Raw genomic sequence first — 20,455 nt, forward strand, 5'->3', positions numbered from 1 at the left:
GTTTTCAGAGGGCAGGAGCCACCTTCGCCGATAACACTGGTCAACCGACTTTTTCTGGCATAAGGTATTCCAACGGGTTTAAGGTAATTTTGGGGTGCTGATTCCAAATCTGGCATCAATTTTTGTCTATCACATCAGGTTTTTGAGATGTCAAATATTGCCTTTTCAATAAAAACTGCAGAAGAAAAATATTAAATAAATGTGGATATCTACATAAAATTATATTATAAACACACTATTCTAAAAATACAGCACCATATTTTAAAACTAAAGCAGTCACTGACTCGCAACAACTTGCAATCATAAGTGACAGAGTTAATTTCGGGTAAAATCAATGAAAATGGGGTATGCCGATAGCATAAAAATGAGATGTGATAGAGCAAATTTGAGATCAGATTTGGAATCAGCACCCTGAAATTAGTCTAAAACAGCTGCAAAAGTCCAGGCCAGAAAAAAATGTTTTTTTTGTTGTTGACCAGTGTAAGACATCGCCGGTGCGAGGGCCGCCACGCCATTTGAAACGAGTGGGGGTTTCACAGCAGCAGCACGATGATGATGATGATGGGGGGCGTTTTCACTCTTTGTGTATTGTAGAGGGGGGGGCGCACTAAAGGCCACAGGGGCCACCAGGAGTCCCTGGTGGCCTTGCAATGAAGAACCCCGCGTTGGCAGATTGGAGGCTGGGCATTGAATCGTGGCCAGAAAGCGGTGTGAGGTGTAATGCGGATGAGGAGGAGGTTGTGGTGGATGGGGCGCATGGTGCAGAATGGAGAGGCACAGACAGGGAGACGCAACCTGTAGGATGGGATTAATACTTGGCCGGAAAGTGATGGGCAATGTATGTACGTTGAACTTCTTTCGCACCGTACGTAGCCAACCGCGCTTATCGGAGGCGCGGGGGAAGGACAACACTAAACACAAAAAGCAGTTGAAATGAAATTAGTTTTAAATCTAGAAGATTTAAAAGTGCATAGCTCCAGTGGCATCCGACTATCGGAAGAAAAGAGCGTTCCAGACGGCCGCAGAAGCGCACCTGCAAGCGCGCGATGCGGTGACCGTCTTTGTTGGATGGTCAGCCAAAATAAATGGCGAGGAGGTGGTTGTGAAGGGCCTCTATGTGAGTTTGTTGGTCTCTGTGTGAGTCGATAGGTCTGGTTGTGAGTCGGTGGGCCTCAGCGTGTATGACTGAGTCTCTCTATCCATGCCAATGGTGACCGGTCTTCGACCATCTACTCACTAAGCTTGAGATCCCCGTTTAATTCAAACTCAGGCAGTCCACGTTGAGATATCTAGGCAATAAAACATAACTAATAAATAGATAAGTAAACGTCACGAATCACAGGGTGTTTTGCATGCCGAAGTGACATCACCAATGCTTCGCGCATTTCCCCCCCCCCGTTACGCAGTGCGGAGTGCCAGGGCCTCCCCCACCGGCTTCACGCACGCACGACCGCATCATTGCCCGCCGCCAAAAAACAAAAAAATCCGCAACGCAGTTTCACTCTCGCACGTTCGACCGAACCTCGCCAGATTTCCAAAGCGGAGCAGCGTCGGAGTCCCGCCTGGGTCGGTGTCTGGATGGGTGACCACCACAGTTTGTCAGTGGGCCACCGAGGTTGTGGCCACACTATGGCAGTGCTGAGCGGTTAGATCGCGTAAATATATCAATGTGTCGTTAAAACCCGCCACCACCCGACACAGCCAAGAACGAAACAGGTGTCGCCTGATGAAGCTAGTTGTAATTACTGGCGAAACGTCGTACTCGGATTGTAAATGTTGTGGCTTGGCTCTCCAACCCACCGGTGATGCTGTACTAGTATACTACACTATACACTACGCTATACACTATACACACCAGTGCTGTACTAGTGACAAATTGGCCACGTTCTGTTTACGTGACAACCCTTACTAGTTGGCTGTGTCGGGTGGTGGCGGGTTTAACGACACACTTATAAATTTACGCGATCTAACCCCAAAAAACCTCTATTATGAACCCAAAAGATGTCTTTATTTTAAAAAAATGACTCCGCCAAGCATCCCAATTGTAGCATGAATCCTCTCTTCACTCTCATCGAGGCATTCCCGGACACACAGGAAATAACGTAAGGAGTGTTTAATAGAACCGTCCAGTTATTCGCGTCGTTACTACATTGCATTTGAAAGCGGCACTACTACAGACGAAGTGATAGATAAAACCGGTAAAAGTGTTATACGGTATACAGTAGTTAAAGCGTCCGGAATGTCACGCACTATGCGACCTCTAATCGGGTTCGCCGATCTACAGCACAGAATGGGACTACAGCAGTGGAGTCGGTTAAGGAGGGTACAGGCGGTGCAACTGCGCCGATGCCACCACGTGAGTCGGAGGGGGACCACGCAGGCGACGGGCTGAGAAGGGAATGGGAATTGGAGTTGTGGTCTTGGGGAGGCTCGGGGCATGCGAACCACGCCACTGGACTTTCGGAGAAGGAGCTATACGATGTAGCCGCGCGTGGCGTTGTAGCTGGCGAAACGTGAAGAGCCCAGGCGGAGTGCCGAACCAGGAGGAGGAGGAGGGGAGGGGGGGTCGTGGGAGGAGGGACAAGGAAGGGGCTGAACACGTGGCCACGCGGCCCGTGGCCACGTGATGCGCAGCGATTTTAAACGGCCCCGCCAACGTCGCTGCAAGCATCTTGGCCGCACTGGTCGGGTACTAGAGGGGAGGGAGGGGTGGGGAAGCGACGTGAGCGCGCTCATTTATTTCTGTCGCCGTCACTGCAAGATGCGCGCAGGACTCTCGATGGGTCTCTGCTTTGCCGGTACAACACTGGGGGCTCGTGTTTGGCTGGCGGAGACGTGAGAGCATTGCTCCAGACGAGGGACATTTCACGTTCGGTTCGCCCTTCACTTCTTTCGTGGTCAAACGCCACCCGTGCGCCCAGTCACGGGCATCTTTGCAGCTTCTTGGTTCTTTCGGTAAAGTCACGTAGAAGGAAAATAATAAAATGATAAAAATAAAACATAATAAAATAATTCTCACGACGTTTCGGCCACAACGCAAGCAGCCGTCTTCAGGTGGAGAACAGGTCTGTCTGCCTTCTCGACAGACCTGTTCTCCACCTGAAGACGGCTGCTTGCATTGCGGCCGAAACGTCGTGAGAATTATTTTATTATGTTTTATTTTTATCATTTTATTATTTTCCTTCTACGTGACTTTACCGAAAGAACCAAGAAGATGAATCCCTGCAGTCACGAAAGCTTTAAATCGAAATCTTTGCAGCTGTCCAGGGAGTGGTGGTGGTGGGGGTCGGTATAGAGCACGCATTTAACGTCCCGTAAAAATGTAGGAATTGATCGTTAGTCGTATCATTATCACTACTACTACTTCTACCGTATGTCAAGTGGCTGTCGTGTCACTACCCGGCATGCAGATGGTTACACAGGCAAGAGACGCAGAGAGACGGGAGGGAGTTTGTATAAATAAGGGAATGAAAACACAGAGTGGCGTGTGCAAGCGTTGTGATGTAGTGAGCAGTCACTGGCGCCTCTGGTGTTGTATTTAAGAGTCTCTTGTCATTTCATTTTCATTCGAATTTCAACAGCAGGCTGCTCAGAAGTCACCGCTCCCCTTAAAATTCGATCAAATTGCCCGCCGTGGCCACCCCATCTCCTCCGACCGCCTCCCCAACTTCAGCATCTTCCCCATCTTCTCCTCCTCCACCTCCTCCACCATCTCCTCCTCTGTTCCCCTTGCGACGCGAGGGGGCTTTGGGGTGCCCATCAACAACGACCTGATCCCCTTGAGGTGACGTCTGAGGATGGGTCTCATCGACGGCTTTGGCTTCTTGTGCTGGTGCGACAGCACCACCTTCACCACGCACTCCTCCTCCACCATCATCATCATCATTGGCGCTGGCGGTGCCATCACCGTTGACATCATCGCAGCGGTGATGTCCATTGGTATCACCACCACCACTACCAGCATCAGCAGCAGCACCACCACCACCGGCACTAGCGCCACCGCTAACAGGGTCGGCGGCGCCTAGAGATCCCGCATCGTCGTCGCAAATTCCTTGATCCAAGGCCCCGTTCGTGCGCGCGGCATCCGCGGACGAATCCGCCACGGCCGCCGCTGCTGGCGCCTGCCCGCTGCCACCGTGGTCGTGGTCGTTTCCTCGGGGGGCCGCGGGGGGTGGCGGCTGCTGCTGTCCGGGGGAGGCGGGGACGCCCTCGTCGAGCGCCGCTAAAGCCCCGTCGCCGTCGGGAGTTCCCGGCGGCACCGCGACGCCATCCGTCGCCAGCGGAGTGGGTCCCCGGGGCCCCGGCTTGGCCGCCACCTCGTCAACATCCCCCCGAGTTGCCAACTGCGCCGCGGCCGTCTGCGCGCAATCGTCCGCCCGCGGCGATGTCGCCGTCTCGCCGACCTCCGGCGCCGATGTGACTTCACTGCCCCGGACGGAATCCGCCGCTTCGGAGTGGCGCTTCGTCGAGGGTGCTGCGATCGCCGTGGGCGTCGTCGCAGCCTCCGCCGTCGATGCCACGGCCGTCGCGCGTGTGTTCCCGAGGCCCCGACCCTGGCTCTCGGTGACCCCCTGCGGCGGAGTTGGCTCCTGTGCCATCCTGATGGCCTCCGTCGCGACCGGGAGAATCGGATCGGGTCCGGGCGCCGTAGAATCACCGCCGTCGTGGTGGGAATTCCGTTTGGGTTTGTCTGCCGCGTTCGTCGCCTCCACCGCATCCCTCCTCACCCACACCTCCTCCACCTCCTCCTTCTCGACGCGCTCCGCATTTGATTCCAATTTCACGGCGAAAGTCCCCGCGTCGGATCCGGAGCTCGAGCTGGGTGCGATCTGTGGCGGCTTGCCGGGGCCTGGGGACGTGGCCAGGCCCGCGCCTTGCGGTCGCGTCTCCACCCCCGGCGGCGACCCCGCTGCGGTAGCGGCGCCTTCCTTGCCCGGCGCTCGAGTAGCCGCCCCGTGCCCCGCGTCGCCACCGCGGGACTCGGGGCTCTCGGCTGCAGCAGCTGCGGCTGCCTCGCCAGGGTTCGGTCGGCATCCCTTCCCCGCCCGCCCGCTCCGGTGCGACCCCTCGTCGCCGGCGGGCCGCCCGGAGCCCGGCTTCTGCTCGGACGACGCCGACTCCGCGGGCGATCCGCCGGCTGCTCCCGCTCGCTCGTCGCTCTCGTCCCCGGGCATCGCTCCGAGCTCCTTCGCTGCCGCCGTCGCCGCGGCCGCGGCTCTCTCGGCCACGTCTCCCGCCGGCTTTGTCTGCGTTGACCGAGCCTCGGGGTCCACCTCCGGTGACGCGGCCTCTCCCTCGGCTCCCGCTCCAGGGTCCGCGTCCTCGCTGGGGGATCCTGCGGCCGTCTGAGCTGCCCGACGAGGGCCTCCGTCGGCCTGGGCGGCGACCGCTCCGCCCGTTGCGGCGTCCGTGGCCTCACTGCCCGCGGTCTCATCGGGGCCTCCAGCCTCGCCCGCGTCCTGGCTCCGGGTCTCCTCGACTGCGCCCTCCGCGTTGCCCGCCTGCTCCGTCTGCTCCGTCTGGCTCTTGGCCTCGTCCGTGTCGCCTCGCCCCTTCCTCTTCTTGCTCATTTTCGCACCCATTGTCCTAGGTGGGCAGCGCGCGTGCGGGTTTGAGGTCACGGAGAGAGAGAGACGCACACGCGGGGAGAGAGGCAAAGTTGTCAGACAGCGAACCCGGGAGTTTTTAGCGTTTTATGCACTGTAACTAAAAATGTACATCTATAGAGCAGGAAAGTAACCTGAAATGCGTGAATATTTGATGCGAACTGCGAGCAATTCCACGCGGTAGCCCTTCCTCGTTTGCTACTCCTGGAGAAGCCAAGGGGTCACGCGTGACTCGACTGACTTGTCCCTGAACAACCTGAACACATTTGAGCGATTTGAATGACGTTAATGAGAGTCCTTTGTTCATCCACCGCTGGACGAAGGCCTCTCCCCGCGTCGCGTCGGGCATGGGAGGAGTTGTTTGGGCACAACTCACGGCACTGCTCGGTGCCGGGCTGGTGAACGCGGGGGAGAGAGAGGTGGGGGTTGGGGGGGGGGCCCAGAATGGATGCACGCATCACTCTGATGTTAGCCGCGATCGGGAATCGAAGTCAGGTCGCAGGGTTCACAGTGCGGCGGGGTGCGCCATCCACTGCACCATCGCTGCCCTTCATCGAGTCGATCACGCGGCCGCACGCTTTAAAAAAATAATAAAAAACCGTGTTGGAGCGGTGGCGCAGTGGGCAGGGCACCGCGCCGTGCTCCCGGCGACTTGCTTTTGACTCCCGGTCACTCGGCCACCGTCAGTGGCGAGCTAAATCTGACCCGCACCAGTGCGGTGAAATATGGTGAAACAGCCCCATTGGTCGGCGCAGAGAAGCCTTCTGACAGCACGGGATTAAACCAGGGCTGATATTTAATAATGTATGTGACATATATATGCATGCACATACGGTACAGACGATGGTGGTTCGTCACTATTGCCGTTCAGTGTCGCTCTTTGAATAATTAAATCCAGCACGTGCATCTACCGTACCTGCTGCGAGCGCTCGAGTTTTGTGCAGTTGGCGCGGATTAATCGACGCGTCCTTTACCCAATGCCCACGTGTCCCCGTGGTCGGGCTAAAGCTAAAGTGGGCTCCTGCTCATCGGGCCCCGGTGATGCGCATCAATCATTGCAAGTGACCGCGCAGCCCCTGTTCACTTATTTATGATGTAGCGTGCAGGGTGCGTGGTGGAGGGGTGGGGGTGAAGGGGAGTGTGGGGGGGCTGTCGCAGTCGCGACGAAATTGTTGACAATCGGACGACGCTGGAGGTGGAAGATTCGGACAGAGATTGGCACAGACAGCGAGACAGAGGGATAGATTGACTGACTGACGGACAGACAGACATATCGATGCTCGGACAGATACAGAGACAGAGGAACAGGCACGGACGGACAGACACATGGATAGATGGACAAACACATTGATAGGTGGTTGGACACGTTGATAGATGGACGGAGGGACGAACATGAAGACGGACAAATTGACGGATAGACACGCAGACACACAGCAGCAAGGACAGACAGACACACAGACGGAAGGACAGACACACAGACACACAGCAGCAATGGACGGCAAACAAGATAAACTCGCCGGATCGTGACGAGCTGAGCTCCATTCACGCAACGGGAGCACGCAGCCGTTGCTGCATCTTCCCGGTCCCCCCATTGACCAGGGGTCGACATTTGTATTTTTTATTCATGTATTTACTTCAATGCCAGACCAAGACAAAGTGCCTCGTTTTCCCCCGTGTAGCCTTTCACATACAAGTTGGGGCAAGTGCCATTAGCGAGCACATTTTAATGATGGCACACCCAAGTGTGGATGGCCAGCATCACTCCCGACCGCATTTGTCTTGAGGCTGAGTCGACCTAGGGGAGGCCCAGGACCGCTTCAGATAATCGTTAGGGAATCGACACACACAGACACGTGTGTGTGTGTCGATTCCCGTGACGATTATGATTAATTTTTTTTCTTCAATCGGAGCGGTGGCACGGAGGTGAGGACACCGACTGAGCCCGCTCGCGACTCCTGAGATCCGGGGTTCGAATCCGGCTTTAATTGGCCTCAAATGAGTACCTCGTGCGGTGTGTGAACATCGCCACTGGGGAGACAAAGGAGAAGGGATTTAAATCTCTACAACACATTTGTTTACATGTTTTATTTAACCGGGTAAGGCTCCACTGAGCGCTATAGATGTTTTTCAGAAGCGACCTGGCCACAAACGATGGCTCAACCACGTGGACATTTATAATAGCCAAGTACTCTAAACGCGTGACGTTCATTCTAAATGTGGAGGGAAAAACCGGAGGACCCGGAGAAAAATCCACGCGACCACTGGGAGAGAGAGACACGCAGACTCCAAATATACAGCAGGCGTCAAGGGTCGGGGTCGAACCCACAACCTCCTGTATACCATCTCGACACCAGTGACTCAACAAAGATCCCCCGTATAGCCTTAACAGACTGTTGGGGCAAGTGCTGTTAGCGAGCACCTATGAAGGCCGGAACGGCACACGAGGCGGTAGGTGGCCAGCACCACGCCCGGCCGCCTTTGTCTCCCCAGTGGCGATGTTTACACACCACACGAGGTACTCATTTGAGGCTGAGTCGACATAGGAGAGACTCTGTATTTACTTCAATGCCAGACCAAGACAAAGTGCCTCGTTTTCCCCCGTGTAGCCTTTCACATACAAGTTGGGGCAAGTGCCATTAGCGAGCACATTTTAATGCTGGCACACCCAGGTGTGAGTGTTCCAGCAGCACTCCCGACCGCATTTGTCTTCCCAATGCTGATTTTTTTTTTTTTACACGGCACCGGGTCCTTATTTGAGGCTGAGTCAGCCTAGGGAAGGCCCAGGACCGCTTCAGATAATCGTCACGGGAATCGACACACACACAGACACGTGTGTGTGTATAGCGGTTAGCCCCTCCTCGAACGTTCTGACTCGCCCCGAATGGACATCTGTGATCAAGACCTTTGTAGCTCATCGGATTTCTCCTGCAGTATAAATATATATTCTGATTCTCTGAGTTTTGACTGCCGTGCAACGAACTCTTTTCTCTCTGTAGCAGGATGTGTGAAGCAGCGCGCCCCGAGTGCGTCGATAATACGGCCACCTGAAGGGAACTTGGAAGCAGTTCCATCACATCCCCTTCCGCGGGACGTTCTCTAACACGAGGAGCCCATGCATTGCTCTGCGGGAGTTTCCGAATCGACACTTTAATTGTATGACATGACGCAGGTAGCGAAATCGGAAATTAAATTCGAGCGAGTGCACCTAAAAATAAAATCTCAAATCGAGACAGAGACGCCGTGTGCTTAAATCTGAACACACGCTTCGTGTTTATGATAATTAGTCAGTGCTGATAATCGTGAACTAAAAATATCACTCAGTGAGCACATCGGTCCTGGAAATAGTCGGGACACGAATAGACAATATCATCATCTAAACATATTATCATCATCATCATCGCCTTTTAAGCATGAGTCTCGGTTTACTTTGCTCAAGTCAGTGATGGCAATGAGTGGAGTGGCCCACGCGCTGCACGATGAGATCCCGGCCACGGCTAACATCAGTAGCGAGTCATGTCTGAGCCGCTCACTGGTGCCTGCCCTTCGCCAAACCCGCACTGACCAGCGTGGTGAAGTATGGTCAAACACCCCTCGTGAGCGACACGGCGCGGAGCGGCCGTCATTCAGCGGTGGATTGACGAATGGCTGTCGATTAAAATAAAGATATATATATATATATAATGTGATAATCGTACGAATAAGGTTTTATAGTATATATGAATCAAGTTATATATTATATATGAATATATTTATAGATTATATTTGAATTAGGTTACATTTATATATGTATTCAAGAAAGCTTCGGTAAGTCTCAAGACTCGCTTTCAGGAGGGTCCTGCATTGGCAAATTCCATCTGACGCGTGTTTTTCTTGTGCCCGGAATTAATCGGAGCGCCAGGGAGTACAAATGAACGGTCCACACAGACGGCTTCCGGGCCACCTCGCAGCCAATTTGACAATTCTCTGTGTGACCCACCGAGCCTTGTTGCCGAAAGCAAGGCTCGATCTCAAGCCTACATCACCACGCCTTGGCCTTCCTGCCCCTCCCCCCCCTACCCCAGCCACCTCTCTGTGCGTGTTTCATAAACACACCGCTCAAAAAATGCAACCCGATACTCGCCGGGTGGCAGCGGTGGCTATGCTGCTGCACGTGGCCGCCTGCAGTCCAGCACTGGGGACGCAACAGCAGCTCGAGGGGTTGGTGGTTCACCCGCACACACGCAGATGTTGTCGTGAAACTCCCTTCCCGCGCGCGTCGAGGAGGTGCAATACCCTGGCTCGCCACGAGAAGGCGATTCAGCAAGTGAACGATTCGCCATCTGTTCCCATCTGTACGGGGATTGAGTGTTGCTCCCTCGCGGACGGCGTGGGGTTTCTCTGGGAGCTCCCGTTTCCTCCTCCCACGTGTATAATAATAATAATAATAAACACAATTCATCATTACTTGGATGAAAACATCCGAAAATAAATAGCCAATGTAGGAGGGCCCTCTTGACCAACAGTCGCACCACTCACTGTGGCTTTGCTGGATAAATAAGTAATTGTACGTATGTAACACACGCGTCCTTCTCCGCCCGCTCGCGTTATTTCACTTTAATTAATTAGGTTTAATCAAAGGACGAACGTAACTAATGTTCCGCGCCTCGTTAATGTAATTAGGACATCGGGAAAAAAAGAAAAAAAGCTAATGACCTTGGTACCACCCAGGAATTGCCTTGAGTGATTGGGAGGGAAGAGCGGGGATGACGAAGCGGTGGGAGGGGAGGGGAGGGAATGGAGGAGGGGGGGGGGGAGTGCAGGGGCAGCGGGGAATGAAGGCGACTGGACGGGAAGGGGGGGAGGGCGATCTTAGGAAGCAGGGGATCAAGAGGGAGCGACAAGAGGGGGAGGGAGGAGGAGGGAGTGGTGGAGGGCGGTGATAACGTCTGGGGGAGGGGTGGGGAGGTTGGCAGGGAGGGTTCGATGGGCCGCAGTGATCCCGCGTTGAACCGGGCAACGCTACCCCCAGGCTGACGTCGTCTCGCGAATGCTCTCTGCAAGGGCTCCCGAAACAGCAGCAGGCGGGGTGCCAGCCTTTTGTGATCCGGTTAACCGTCTCGGCCATTAGGCCTCCCCGTTTGTCTTCATAAACACCCTCGCCTGCGCTACCGTAACCCCGACCAACTGGTTTTTTTTTTAAACGCGAATACATAACCAACATCACCAATCAAAATGTTATCCGACCTAAATATGCCTCCTCTTCCTCGTTTTTTGTTTTGTTTGCTAACTCGGGGCTGATAAAAAAAAATGTTATCGCACAGGAAATTTCCATTCGCGGCACGAGAGTGCCTTCATCCATCAGAAGATAAAGCGCGGTCAGTAATTATCGTACCACCGCCCTCCCACCCGTATCGTGATACCCTCGACTTGATAAGATAACCACCGTGCGCATTATTTAATATCTTAAGAGGCGGCGATTTTCATCGGGGGAGCACGTAACGTGGCTTTGTTTCATCTCATTGATTTCTCGGCACGCCCTTGCCTCGCGAGGGGGGGGTTCTTGTTTTGAAAGCTCCCAGACCCCCCCCCCACCCCAGTCAACTGACAAATCGTGAACAGAGAAGTGGCTTCATCTCTAGAAATTGACTTCTCTCCCTCCTGCCCCCCAACTCACCCCCTCGCGGAAGAGTCTCGTCGAGAAACCTCACAATCACTCCCCCCCCCCCGACCCATCCCGTCTCTCGCTTCGCGTCTCCGTCTGCCCCCCTCATCCATCTGTCACTCGGCAACCAGACACCGCCTGGCAGCCTCCCCCGAGACGGCAGATACACACCCGGCCAGTGTGTGTGTATTAGTGTGTGTGTGTATTAGTGTGTGTGTATTAGTGTGTGTATTAGTGTGTGTGTAGCGGTTAGCGCGCTGCGCTATGAACCTGGCTAACACCAGTGACGATTATATGAACCGGTCCTGGGCCTCCCCTAGGTCGACTCAACCTTAAATGAGTACCTGGTGCGGTGTGTAAACATCGCCACTGGGGAGACAAAGGCGGTCGGGCGTGGTGCTGTCCACCCACCCCCTCGTGTACCGTTCCGGCCTTCATAGGTGCTCGCTAACAGCACTTGCCCCTACAGTCTGTTAAGGCTATACGGGGGATCTTTATTAGTGTGTGTGTATGTGTGTATTAGTGTGTGTGTGTATTAGTGTGTGTGTGTATATTAGTGTGTGTGTGTATTGGTGTGTGTGTATATTAGTGAGTGTGTATGTGTGTATCAGTGTGTGTGTATTAGTGTGTGTATTAGTGTGTGTGTGTGTGAATTAGTGTGTGTTTGTGTATTAGTGTGTGTGTGTATTAGTGTGTGTGTATTAGTGTGTGTGTGTATTAGTGAGTGTGTGTGTATTAGTGTGTGTGTATTAGTGTGTGTATTAGTGTGTGTGTGTATTAGTGTGTGTGTGTATTAGTGAGTGTGTGGGGGGAGCGGTAGTGTAGTGGCTAGGGCGATGCGCTACGAACCCGGCGACCCCAGTTTGATTCCCGCTCACGGCCACAAAGCAGTGACGATTATTTGAACCGGTCCTGGGCCTTCCCTAGGCCGACTCAGCCTCAAATAAGTACCTGGTGCGGTGTGTAAACATCGTCACCGTCTTCATAGATGCGCGCCAACAGCACTTGCCCCAACAATCCGTTTAAGGCTATACGTTGGATCTTTGTCTTAGTGCGTGCGTGTGCGTGCGTGTGAGTGACTGCATCCCTCTGTGTGTGCGTCTGTGGCAAAGACAAATATTCACCCATCATGGATGACGTCAGCAGCAGGTGAACTCTCAGACTACCGTGGACCTCCAATAAGCGCACTCGGCCTTAAATGACCAATGTCAAAATGTTGCAGGCGTGTTAACAGCCACACCGAGGGAGACAAAGGCGGATGGGCGTGGCAATGGGACAATGCCAAGGGCCAACCAATTCGTGCGTCGTAAGTGCTCGCTTAGCAGCACCTGCCCCAGTAGCCTGGTAAAAGGGTCACGGGGCGCCTTTGTGGCGAAGACAAAGATTATGCTCGGCCGTGGATACAATCAGTGCATCTCTATCTGTCGCGCGAGGGGCCTCCCGTAGGTCAAGCCAACTCAGCCTGTAATGCGTATCCCTTGCTGGTGGGTGCACATCATCGCTCGAGATACAAAAAGCGGTCAGGCGTGGTTGCTGCTCCCACCGCCCAATCATAAGCGGCGCTGGCTCACAACGTTGTCTGCCCAAAGCGACTGGGTACATCGGGAGTCTTTGTCTTGCGTGTGTGTTGTGTGTTGCGGCTTGGAAGGGCTGTGACCGTGTATGCCGGGTGCAATTCTTGGCCGTGTTTTTCGTGGCAATTAGTTTACGAACTTATCCTGCGCCTTCCTTGAGACCGATTCGAGGACCTGCTGCGAGATGGTTACTACCTCGTCTGCTATACAGGAGGTCGTGGGTTCGATCCCGACCCTGACGCCTGCAGTATATTTGGAATTTGCATGTCTCTCTCCCCGTGGTCGCGTGGATGTTTCTCCGGGCCTTCCGGGTTTCTCCTCCACATTTAGAATCAGCACGCGTTTAGAGTATTCGTCTGCTTTACATTTCCACGCGATAAGCCACTTCGTTGAGCTATCATTTGTGGCCAGGTCGCTTCTAAAAAAGAGAACTACATAGCTCCTTACCTGGTAAAATAAAATATACATTTTAAATGGTTTTTAGATATGGTCAACATCAGCACTGGCTACTGACCCCACTGCCTGCGTGCGCACCGCATCGGCTTTAATAGGCGCCCGCAGCCCAACAACATTCATCCCAACAATTGGTTCAAGACAAACGGCGATGTATTGTTTGGTGTTACCTTCGCAGCGGGCGGTGGGGGCAATGTGAAAAGGGCGTTCAATCCACGCGCACCCACTACCCTCACAACCACCCACCGTATATTTCTACAGATTCCATGGTTCACATCGCAGTCCTCTGGTGTTTTTGTTTCCCAGTCGTTGCTACAATCACGGAGGTAGACCTTGTCATCGACAAATTATTACTGTACACCGACGTACAGCTCTGTCCTCGTCGAATCGATGTTATAAATGAATTGCTTATGGAGCGCGCTTGAGAGGGAGGTTGATACAATCGATAAAAGGGATATACGGAGTCGTTGTTTGAGCCAATGTATCTTATTCACGCCACAGAGAATGTCACCCTCGCGTTTTTCATTCGACGAAAACTTAATTACGTTATTGTAATATGTTTTTCTCCCCAAAATCAAATTATACAGCTGACACAGCAGGGATATGATTGCTTTAAAGCACACAAAGCATTAGAAATTGCCGATATAAACTCCTGATCCAATTGGTAAAGTGGTCGGTATTTTGACGTTTAAATAAGCAGGAGTTAAGCCAGAGGGAATCACCGAAGGTCGCGTTCACAATGCGCTTGTCTTAATAGTCCGTGTGTGCATGGGTGAGACAAATGCAACGCAATGGGCGCTGCCCCATCATCCTTCAGCGCATGGAGCACAATTGGCGCTGTTCATGATTCCGAGACACATACAAAGCAATGGGCGTTCTCCACGCTGGCGAAACACGTGTAGTGCGTTGGACACTGTCCGTGGTGCTATCCACGGTGCTGAAACACGTGCAGTGCAATCGGCGCCATTCCATGGTGCTATCCGTGGTGCTGAAGTTCGTGCCGTGCAATCGGAGCCATGCATGGTGCTATCCGTGGTGCAGAAGTTCGTGCCGTGCAATGGGCGCCATCTGTGGTGCTATCCGTGGGGCTGACTCTCTGGCTCTGTCCATGGTGCTGAAGCACGTGTAGTGCGATCGGCGCCATCCATGCTGTAGTCGACACAGTGCAACGAGCTTTGCCCACTGCGCCGATTACTTTGCATGGCAGCCCACGGCGTTACGCTATATAAAGTGTTTTTATATATGGCCGTGTAACATCTGCACCGCGAGTCATGCGCATCGATGATGTCAGATCATGAATCTATTTCCATATCGACGCACCAAAAACCGGCCTCGGAAAAGGTTATTCTCCAATTGAAGTTACAATTAATGCTAAAAAAAACTTCATTCACGGTTCGGCACCTCTTGTAAAACGATAATTGCATATCAGCATTACTCCACAGAGCGTTGAATATCAGTATTGGGAGTACTGTATAGTTGTCCATACTATGGTGCTTAGGAAGACATTACCTATACACGCGGGTACGTACCTTTAATATCCTTTGGAGTAGTCGCGCGTGAGTGTTGCGCTCTGTCCAATTTTGAGCTGCAAAATCGTTGTAGCGTCAGGAGGAGGTCTGCACCGCTTCTGTTGTCGTCGGTTTTACAACAGGAGAGAAAGAAACCGAGAGGAGGAGGGAGGGAGGGTGGGGGAGAGATGTAGTGAAGGAGGCGGAGCACTCTGTGGCGTTGCGTGACCTCACCTTGGGAGACGGGGCGGACGCAGGCAGTCAGAGTGGATGAGTGGCTCTGCCGGGCGGATTCCGCGCAGCGAGACGCGGTTTCTCACAGCTCACGAGTGTGTGGGAGTACTGTAGTTGTGTCTGACGGCGTGCGAGGAAGAAGGTTGCTGTGTATGTGGGTGTGAGAGGGAGAGAGAGACAAAGATGGGTAGACGATGGATATGTGGGCGATGGGATAGCTGGCTTCTGGCTCGATGAAGATGGTCGGGATGTCAGGCTCTTAACTTGAAAATATTTTGCACGGAAGGCAAAAAGGCGATCTGACGGCTAAACCGTGCACGGGTTGTACGCGTGCGGCAGGAGACCATCGGTGCTAGTTTGTGAGCGCGCGTTTGATGTTCGGTGCGCATGTGTGTGTCAGTGTCCTATGTAGGGCGCGCGTAGACCTATTTAAAGCTCATGCATTCAAGCGCTGCTTCATACGAGTCTCGCGAGATTCGGTGGCAGCTCATTTAAGCTCACGCGATATTCCATTTTATCTCGAGACGATGGGAAAACGTGCGGGCAATGAAAGGGGGGACACGCGCAGTTTTGGCGGCGCCTTAGCTGTGGACTAATCCCCGATGGATTTTGCCACTCGGGGTACTCTCCCCTGTATCAATGCGGTGTCTTCTCGCCGTCGTGTTCGCTGTAATGGGATTTGTCAGGGCTGAGACGTTTCGCTCCGATGAGAATTGGGGCGCGTGGCCTCTTGACCTGGGCGTGCCCCATAGCCCTAAACATGTCTTTTTTTTTCTTTCTCCAAACTACTTTGTTTTCTCTATCGTGCATTTCACGTCTTCGTTTTGTTACGCAATTGCGGTAGATTGGGTAGAGAGGCTATAGAGTTGCGGGTCTCGGTCCGTCATTAACACAGCTTAGCGTTTGCCAGAGCACTTGACGACATTTAAACTCGCGTTGCGCCTGTAATAGAGCGATATTGGGATCAATTCTCCACTCTGCAACGAACGCCTTTCTGCCCGGAGGGGATGTGATTAAAGAACAACGGTTTCCCGCGAGATCGAACGCATTTGGCAGATTAAACAACAGCCCAGCGAGTCTGAGAGGCCTCTCGCGCAGACCCGAAATTAAAACTGCAAAATTAAAACAGCAAAAATTACTGACGACCGTAGGCTCGCTATCTCTATCTCGGCAAATAAGAAAATCCCTACAAAAAAAAACTCAGCACACATTCGTCGATAAGACTGCCCGAAAGCGAAAAACAATCATATAATGGGCGACGTTTCGGGCAATGGCTCTCATTCACGGCGTTTTGATATATCAGCTACTTATGGCCCATCCCATTGATATCTCTGCTATGCATAAAGGTCATTGGCCAGAAACATGTCCTATTACGTATGTCCTCTTTTGGCCGGATTTATAAACGAATGTGTTCATTTTTGTTGTTTGCCTTATGTGCCTGCGCACCACTGTCAGTGCGGTATCACAAAAAAATACATTGCATATTAATTGAGCGCGTACACAGCGCAAATAAATAATCAAGGCCCGTTTTATTATTATTATTATACGCTCAGGACCTTTCCGCTCCTCACGGGGATTCGATTTCTCCCCACGTGCTGACCGGGTCAGATAATCGACGGGACGCACTCCCGTGTGAATGAGGGAGCCCTTTATCCTCCCGTGAAGCCGTTGGCCATGGCACTAGTGGTGGGATTTCCCCCGTAGGCTGCTGCTGACTGCCATGTTAAGTTAACAGTGTAACAACAAAAATACACCAGTAGATCCTCGCTCGTCGTCGTAGCAGTCGTGGTAATGCGAACGCAGATGCACTTTCCCCCGTGCTGCTGTGCTGAGCATTGCCAGATGGAATTAGGTCACCTAGGGGAGTCGTGAAGCCCCCTTGCGATAATCACCGCGGCAGAGAATTTCCTGGAATTCGTGAGTTTTGCCCAACGACGCCACATCGCCCCCTAATGAGCTCGCTCGGAACTTTCGAGCTGAAAATTTGTATTTGTCACTTTTATATTTGTGCGCGCGCGCGGTTTTATTTGACCGTTGACAAAGTGACCTTTATGCTCAACGGGCTAGAGTGGTTCAGTTTTGCTGAAACGTTAATATTCTGTCCGTTATTGTCGGGAACGACGGTTTCCTGATTCGTTCCTGATTGTTTTCCATTGCTCTTCCTTCCTCGGCACCTGACTAATGAAGTAGTTGATGGTAATTACACTCAGTGTGGCCTCGTTACGATACGTACACGAGGCTTGATTAAACAATCTAAGTGTTTCTTAACAAACTTCGGAAACGACAACACTCGCAGTACCTTTCAGTAGCCAATCCACTGCTGGATGATTGCTTCCCCATACCTTTCCGGTAGCGGGGGTCGATTTACCATACATCATAACCACGCTAGCGAGCTATCGATCCATCTATTAGGGGGTAAGGGTAACGCAGTGGTTAGCGCGCTGCTCTGTACGAACTTCGTAGTCACTGAGTTGGATCCCAGGCCATGGCTAGCATCGTTGGCAAGTGATATATTATCACGTCGCCTAAATGTGACGATATAAAGTCAGAAAATAGTCTGACAATCGCGTATGATTGAACCCAAATGAGTAACACAATTTCATCAAATATCAATCGGCCTGTGTGTCTCGAGAGACAATTATTTTGCTGCTTACGAGGTTAGCTGTGGGTTTTGCAGCACCTAAAATTACTTTAGTAGGCCAATCCTTGAGTGGAAATCCTTGCCACGGCAATTGTAAGCGAATGCTCCACAATTGAGGACGATCGGTGAGGTGTTTTACGTTGACTCTTACACTTCAATGTACAGGTAGTCCTCTACTTACGACGGAGATGCGTTACGACGACCCCCATCATCATAAGTGAAAAATATCGTAAGTCGAAGATGGCCTCGCCTACCCAGGAGTCTTAAAGAATGGTGATAATTTAGCAAAACAGAGAAATTTACAGTACCGTACTGTATAAACTATTTACCGTGTGTATTTATTAATTACAATACTGAATTGCACAGTAAAATGTAAAGTAAAAAAAAACAAGGTAAATTATTTGCCTACCTATATGAACAGCAATTTAAGAGAAAGTTTTTTCAGGGAACATGTTTTCCATACCTTCATACAGAGCTCACAGCAACCCAATGGCTCCCTCTCCTCTCCAAGTGTAACTCCACCCCAACTGCCCTTCAACCAACTCACTTCGTTGCCTTAACCGACAGTCTCGTGGCTGACCGCCGATTTAACTCCACACGTGAGAGGCGCGAGCCGTATCGGGCTGGGGGGGGGGGGAGTCCACGTACAAATTTCAGCACCACGAGTTCCCGGAGAGCTTCATCTCCGCAGTTGCGGTGCCACTCCCTTCAACGTACAGCCTCTCAAATCCATTATACACGAGGCAATAGCTTCGTAAGGATCGTGTTTCATACTCTTAGGTTTTTCGGTAAAGTCACGTAGGTAAAAAATAAATAATACATTTTTATAGAAATAATAATAGAAATAAAATAGTAAATCACATGTGCTATCGATTGTAAACTTGGTAGTTTGCAGTCGATAGCACATGTTGTTTATTTCAATTATTATTTCTATCATGTTTAATTTTTTACCTACGTGACTTTACCGAAAAACCTAAGAGTATGAATCCTTGCAGTCACGAAAGCTTCAAATCTAGAATAGTGTTTCATGTTGCGGTGAAGGGCGGGGAAACACCCCCCCCCCCCCCCAAACACACACACGATTCAATCTAAATAAAAGCCATTGTTTCCTTTCTATGGCACTGCCTCGTCAGCCCACACGGAGTGGCCATGCTCTCTCTAACACCGCGAATTAATTCCTCGAATACACAATCTTGATACGTCTGGGGAGAGAGGGGGGGGCGAAACGCAATACCGTAGGATTATCTGATGTGTATAATCGCTGTCAGCAATTTTTTTTTGTTCAGGGGAATGTAACCACTGTATTGACACCATTACGATCCTGAGTATGAATTTGGCTTTCATCTGCCAGCCGTTAAATCGGTGGGGGGGGGGGGGAATGATGATGATTTTTGTTTTATGTTATTTTGTTTTATTTTATTTCTAACTACGTGACTTTACCGTCACGAAAGCTTCAAATCAAGATGATGATTTGTTTCCGATAGAACCGCCCTCGTCGGCACAAAATGACTCGACACCTGCACTGAAAACCCGCATTAGTCTGCCAGTATGGGGTGATGATTGCTGCTATGTAGAATAATGATAATACTAATCCCAATTGAGTAATACGAGGCTAAATTTCAAAGCTCTCTGGTGCCCGCACACAAATATCCCGCTCTTGCGAAGAATGATCGCCACTGTGAAGCAGATAACGGTTCACAAAACCCGCAGTATTAATCAGGGGCGGGCTATATGTTTAGAACCGTGAACCTTTGCAACGAGGGGCGAACCCGATTCCGCCCCGGTGCAGTGTTAGCGAGTTATACATGTGTGTGTGTACGCCGAACTTCTTTCGCACCGTACGTAGCCAACCGTGCTAATCGGAGGTGCGGGGAAGCACACGTTCAAGTTCATTTATTAGGTGTAGCCCTGTGAGCCATTCGGCTCTTGAATCGGGTGCAACCGCAACAAACAAAAAACTAAAACATGAATAAAAAACATCTTAAAGTGACTATGTGACTAAGTGCAAACAGAACATCCAAGAAAAGACAGCAAAATATTGCAGGAAAAAACACCGTACACCAACGCTCTGTGCAAAAATCCCAGTGGGATGCAAATCAAACAACAACAACCACAAGACAACTTAGATTAGAAAACTAAACAACAAGCCCGGTCAATGCACAGTAACGGAGACATGCAACGTTGGGCCAAGACGTTTGGACCGAGTGAGCTGTTCTGCCAGCAGTGGCGTGAGCAAGCACTTGCAGGGCTGCGCTTTTACCTCTTTTACACCCCACGCCCAAACCAGGCTCCCGTAAATTCTCCAACCGGTTCATCATTTGAGGTGGAACGGCACATCATTCAAAAGGGTGTCAGATGACAACATGCATAGCAAGCACGACTCATATACAACACGGTCAGTTTACGTTTATACGACGTTAATACCGTACATGCTAAAGGTCTATTATCAAGAGCAGAAACGTCAAGTCAGTATTACGTCACACCCCCATCCGTGAACATGAATTACGTCAGCTGATGTGCGTGTGACGTCTAGGACGTGGCACCGTTACATTCACTTCCAGATGACGTCACAAGGTCCATCATCGAACGTAATGTCACGGTAGCCGATACAGACGTGACGTTGCATATGGCGTTACTCCTATCGTGAGGCAGAAACGTTGACACAAACGCTATGTTATATGTTTAAAGTCTTACATCATCGTCGTTAATGTAGATCCACGGCTTTATGTGAAAACATCTGGTAACATGACGTCATAATAACTCTACTTCCCCCTCTATTGTTCAAGCTGTGGGTGGTG

At 51.6% G+C, this 20,455-nt stretch overlaps 1 protein-coding gene across 1 annotated transcript; it reads right to left on the minus strand.

The window, feature by feature from the left end:
* Positions 1-3,158: 3,158 nt before the first annotated feature.
* LOC144936723 (uncharacterized) lies at positions 3,159-15,102 on the minus strand. Its single transcript, XM_078863853.1, has 2 exons — positions 15,017-15,102; positions 3,159-5,586 (listed from the first exon to the last, which is right to left on the minus strand). The coding sequence occupies exon 2, from the start codon at positions 5,580-5,582 to the stop codon at positions 3,609-3,611; it is 1,974 nt and encodes a 657-aa protein (XP_078719979.1). The 5' UTR covers positions 5,583-5,586; positions 15,017-15,102; the 3' UTR covers positions 3,159-3,608.
* Between the last annotated feature and the right edge of the window lie 5,353 nt (positions 15,103-20,455).

This window comes from Lampetra fluviatilis, chromosome 17, assembly GCF_964198595.1.
Source record: "Lampetra fluviatilis chromosome 17, kcLamFluv1.1, whole genome shotgun sequence".
Lineage (NCBI taxonomy): Eukaryota > Metazoa > Chordata > Hyperoartia > Petromyzontiformes > Petromyzontidae > Lampetra > Lampetra fluviatilis.

Coding starts and splice junctions, on each gene's coding strand:
- LOC144936723 (XM_078863853.1), bottom strand. CDS start 5,582: ATGGGTGCGAAAATGAGCAAGAAGAGGAAGGGGCGAGGCGACACGGAC.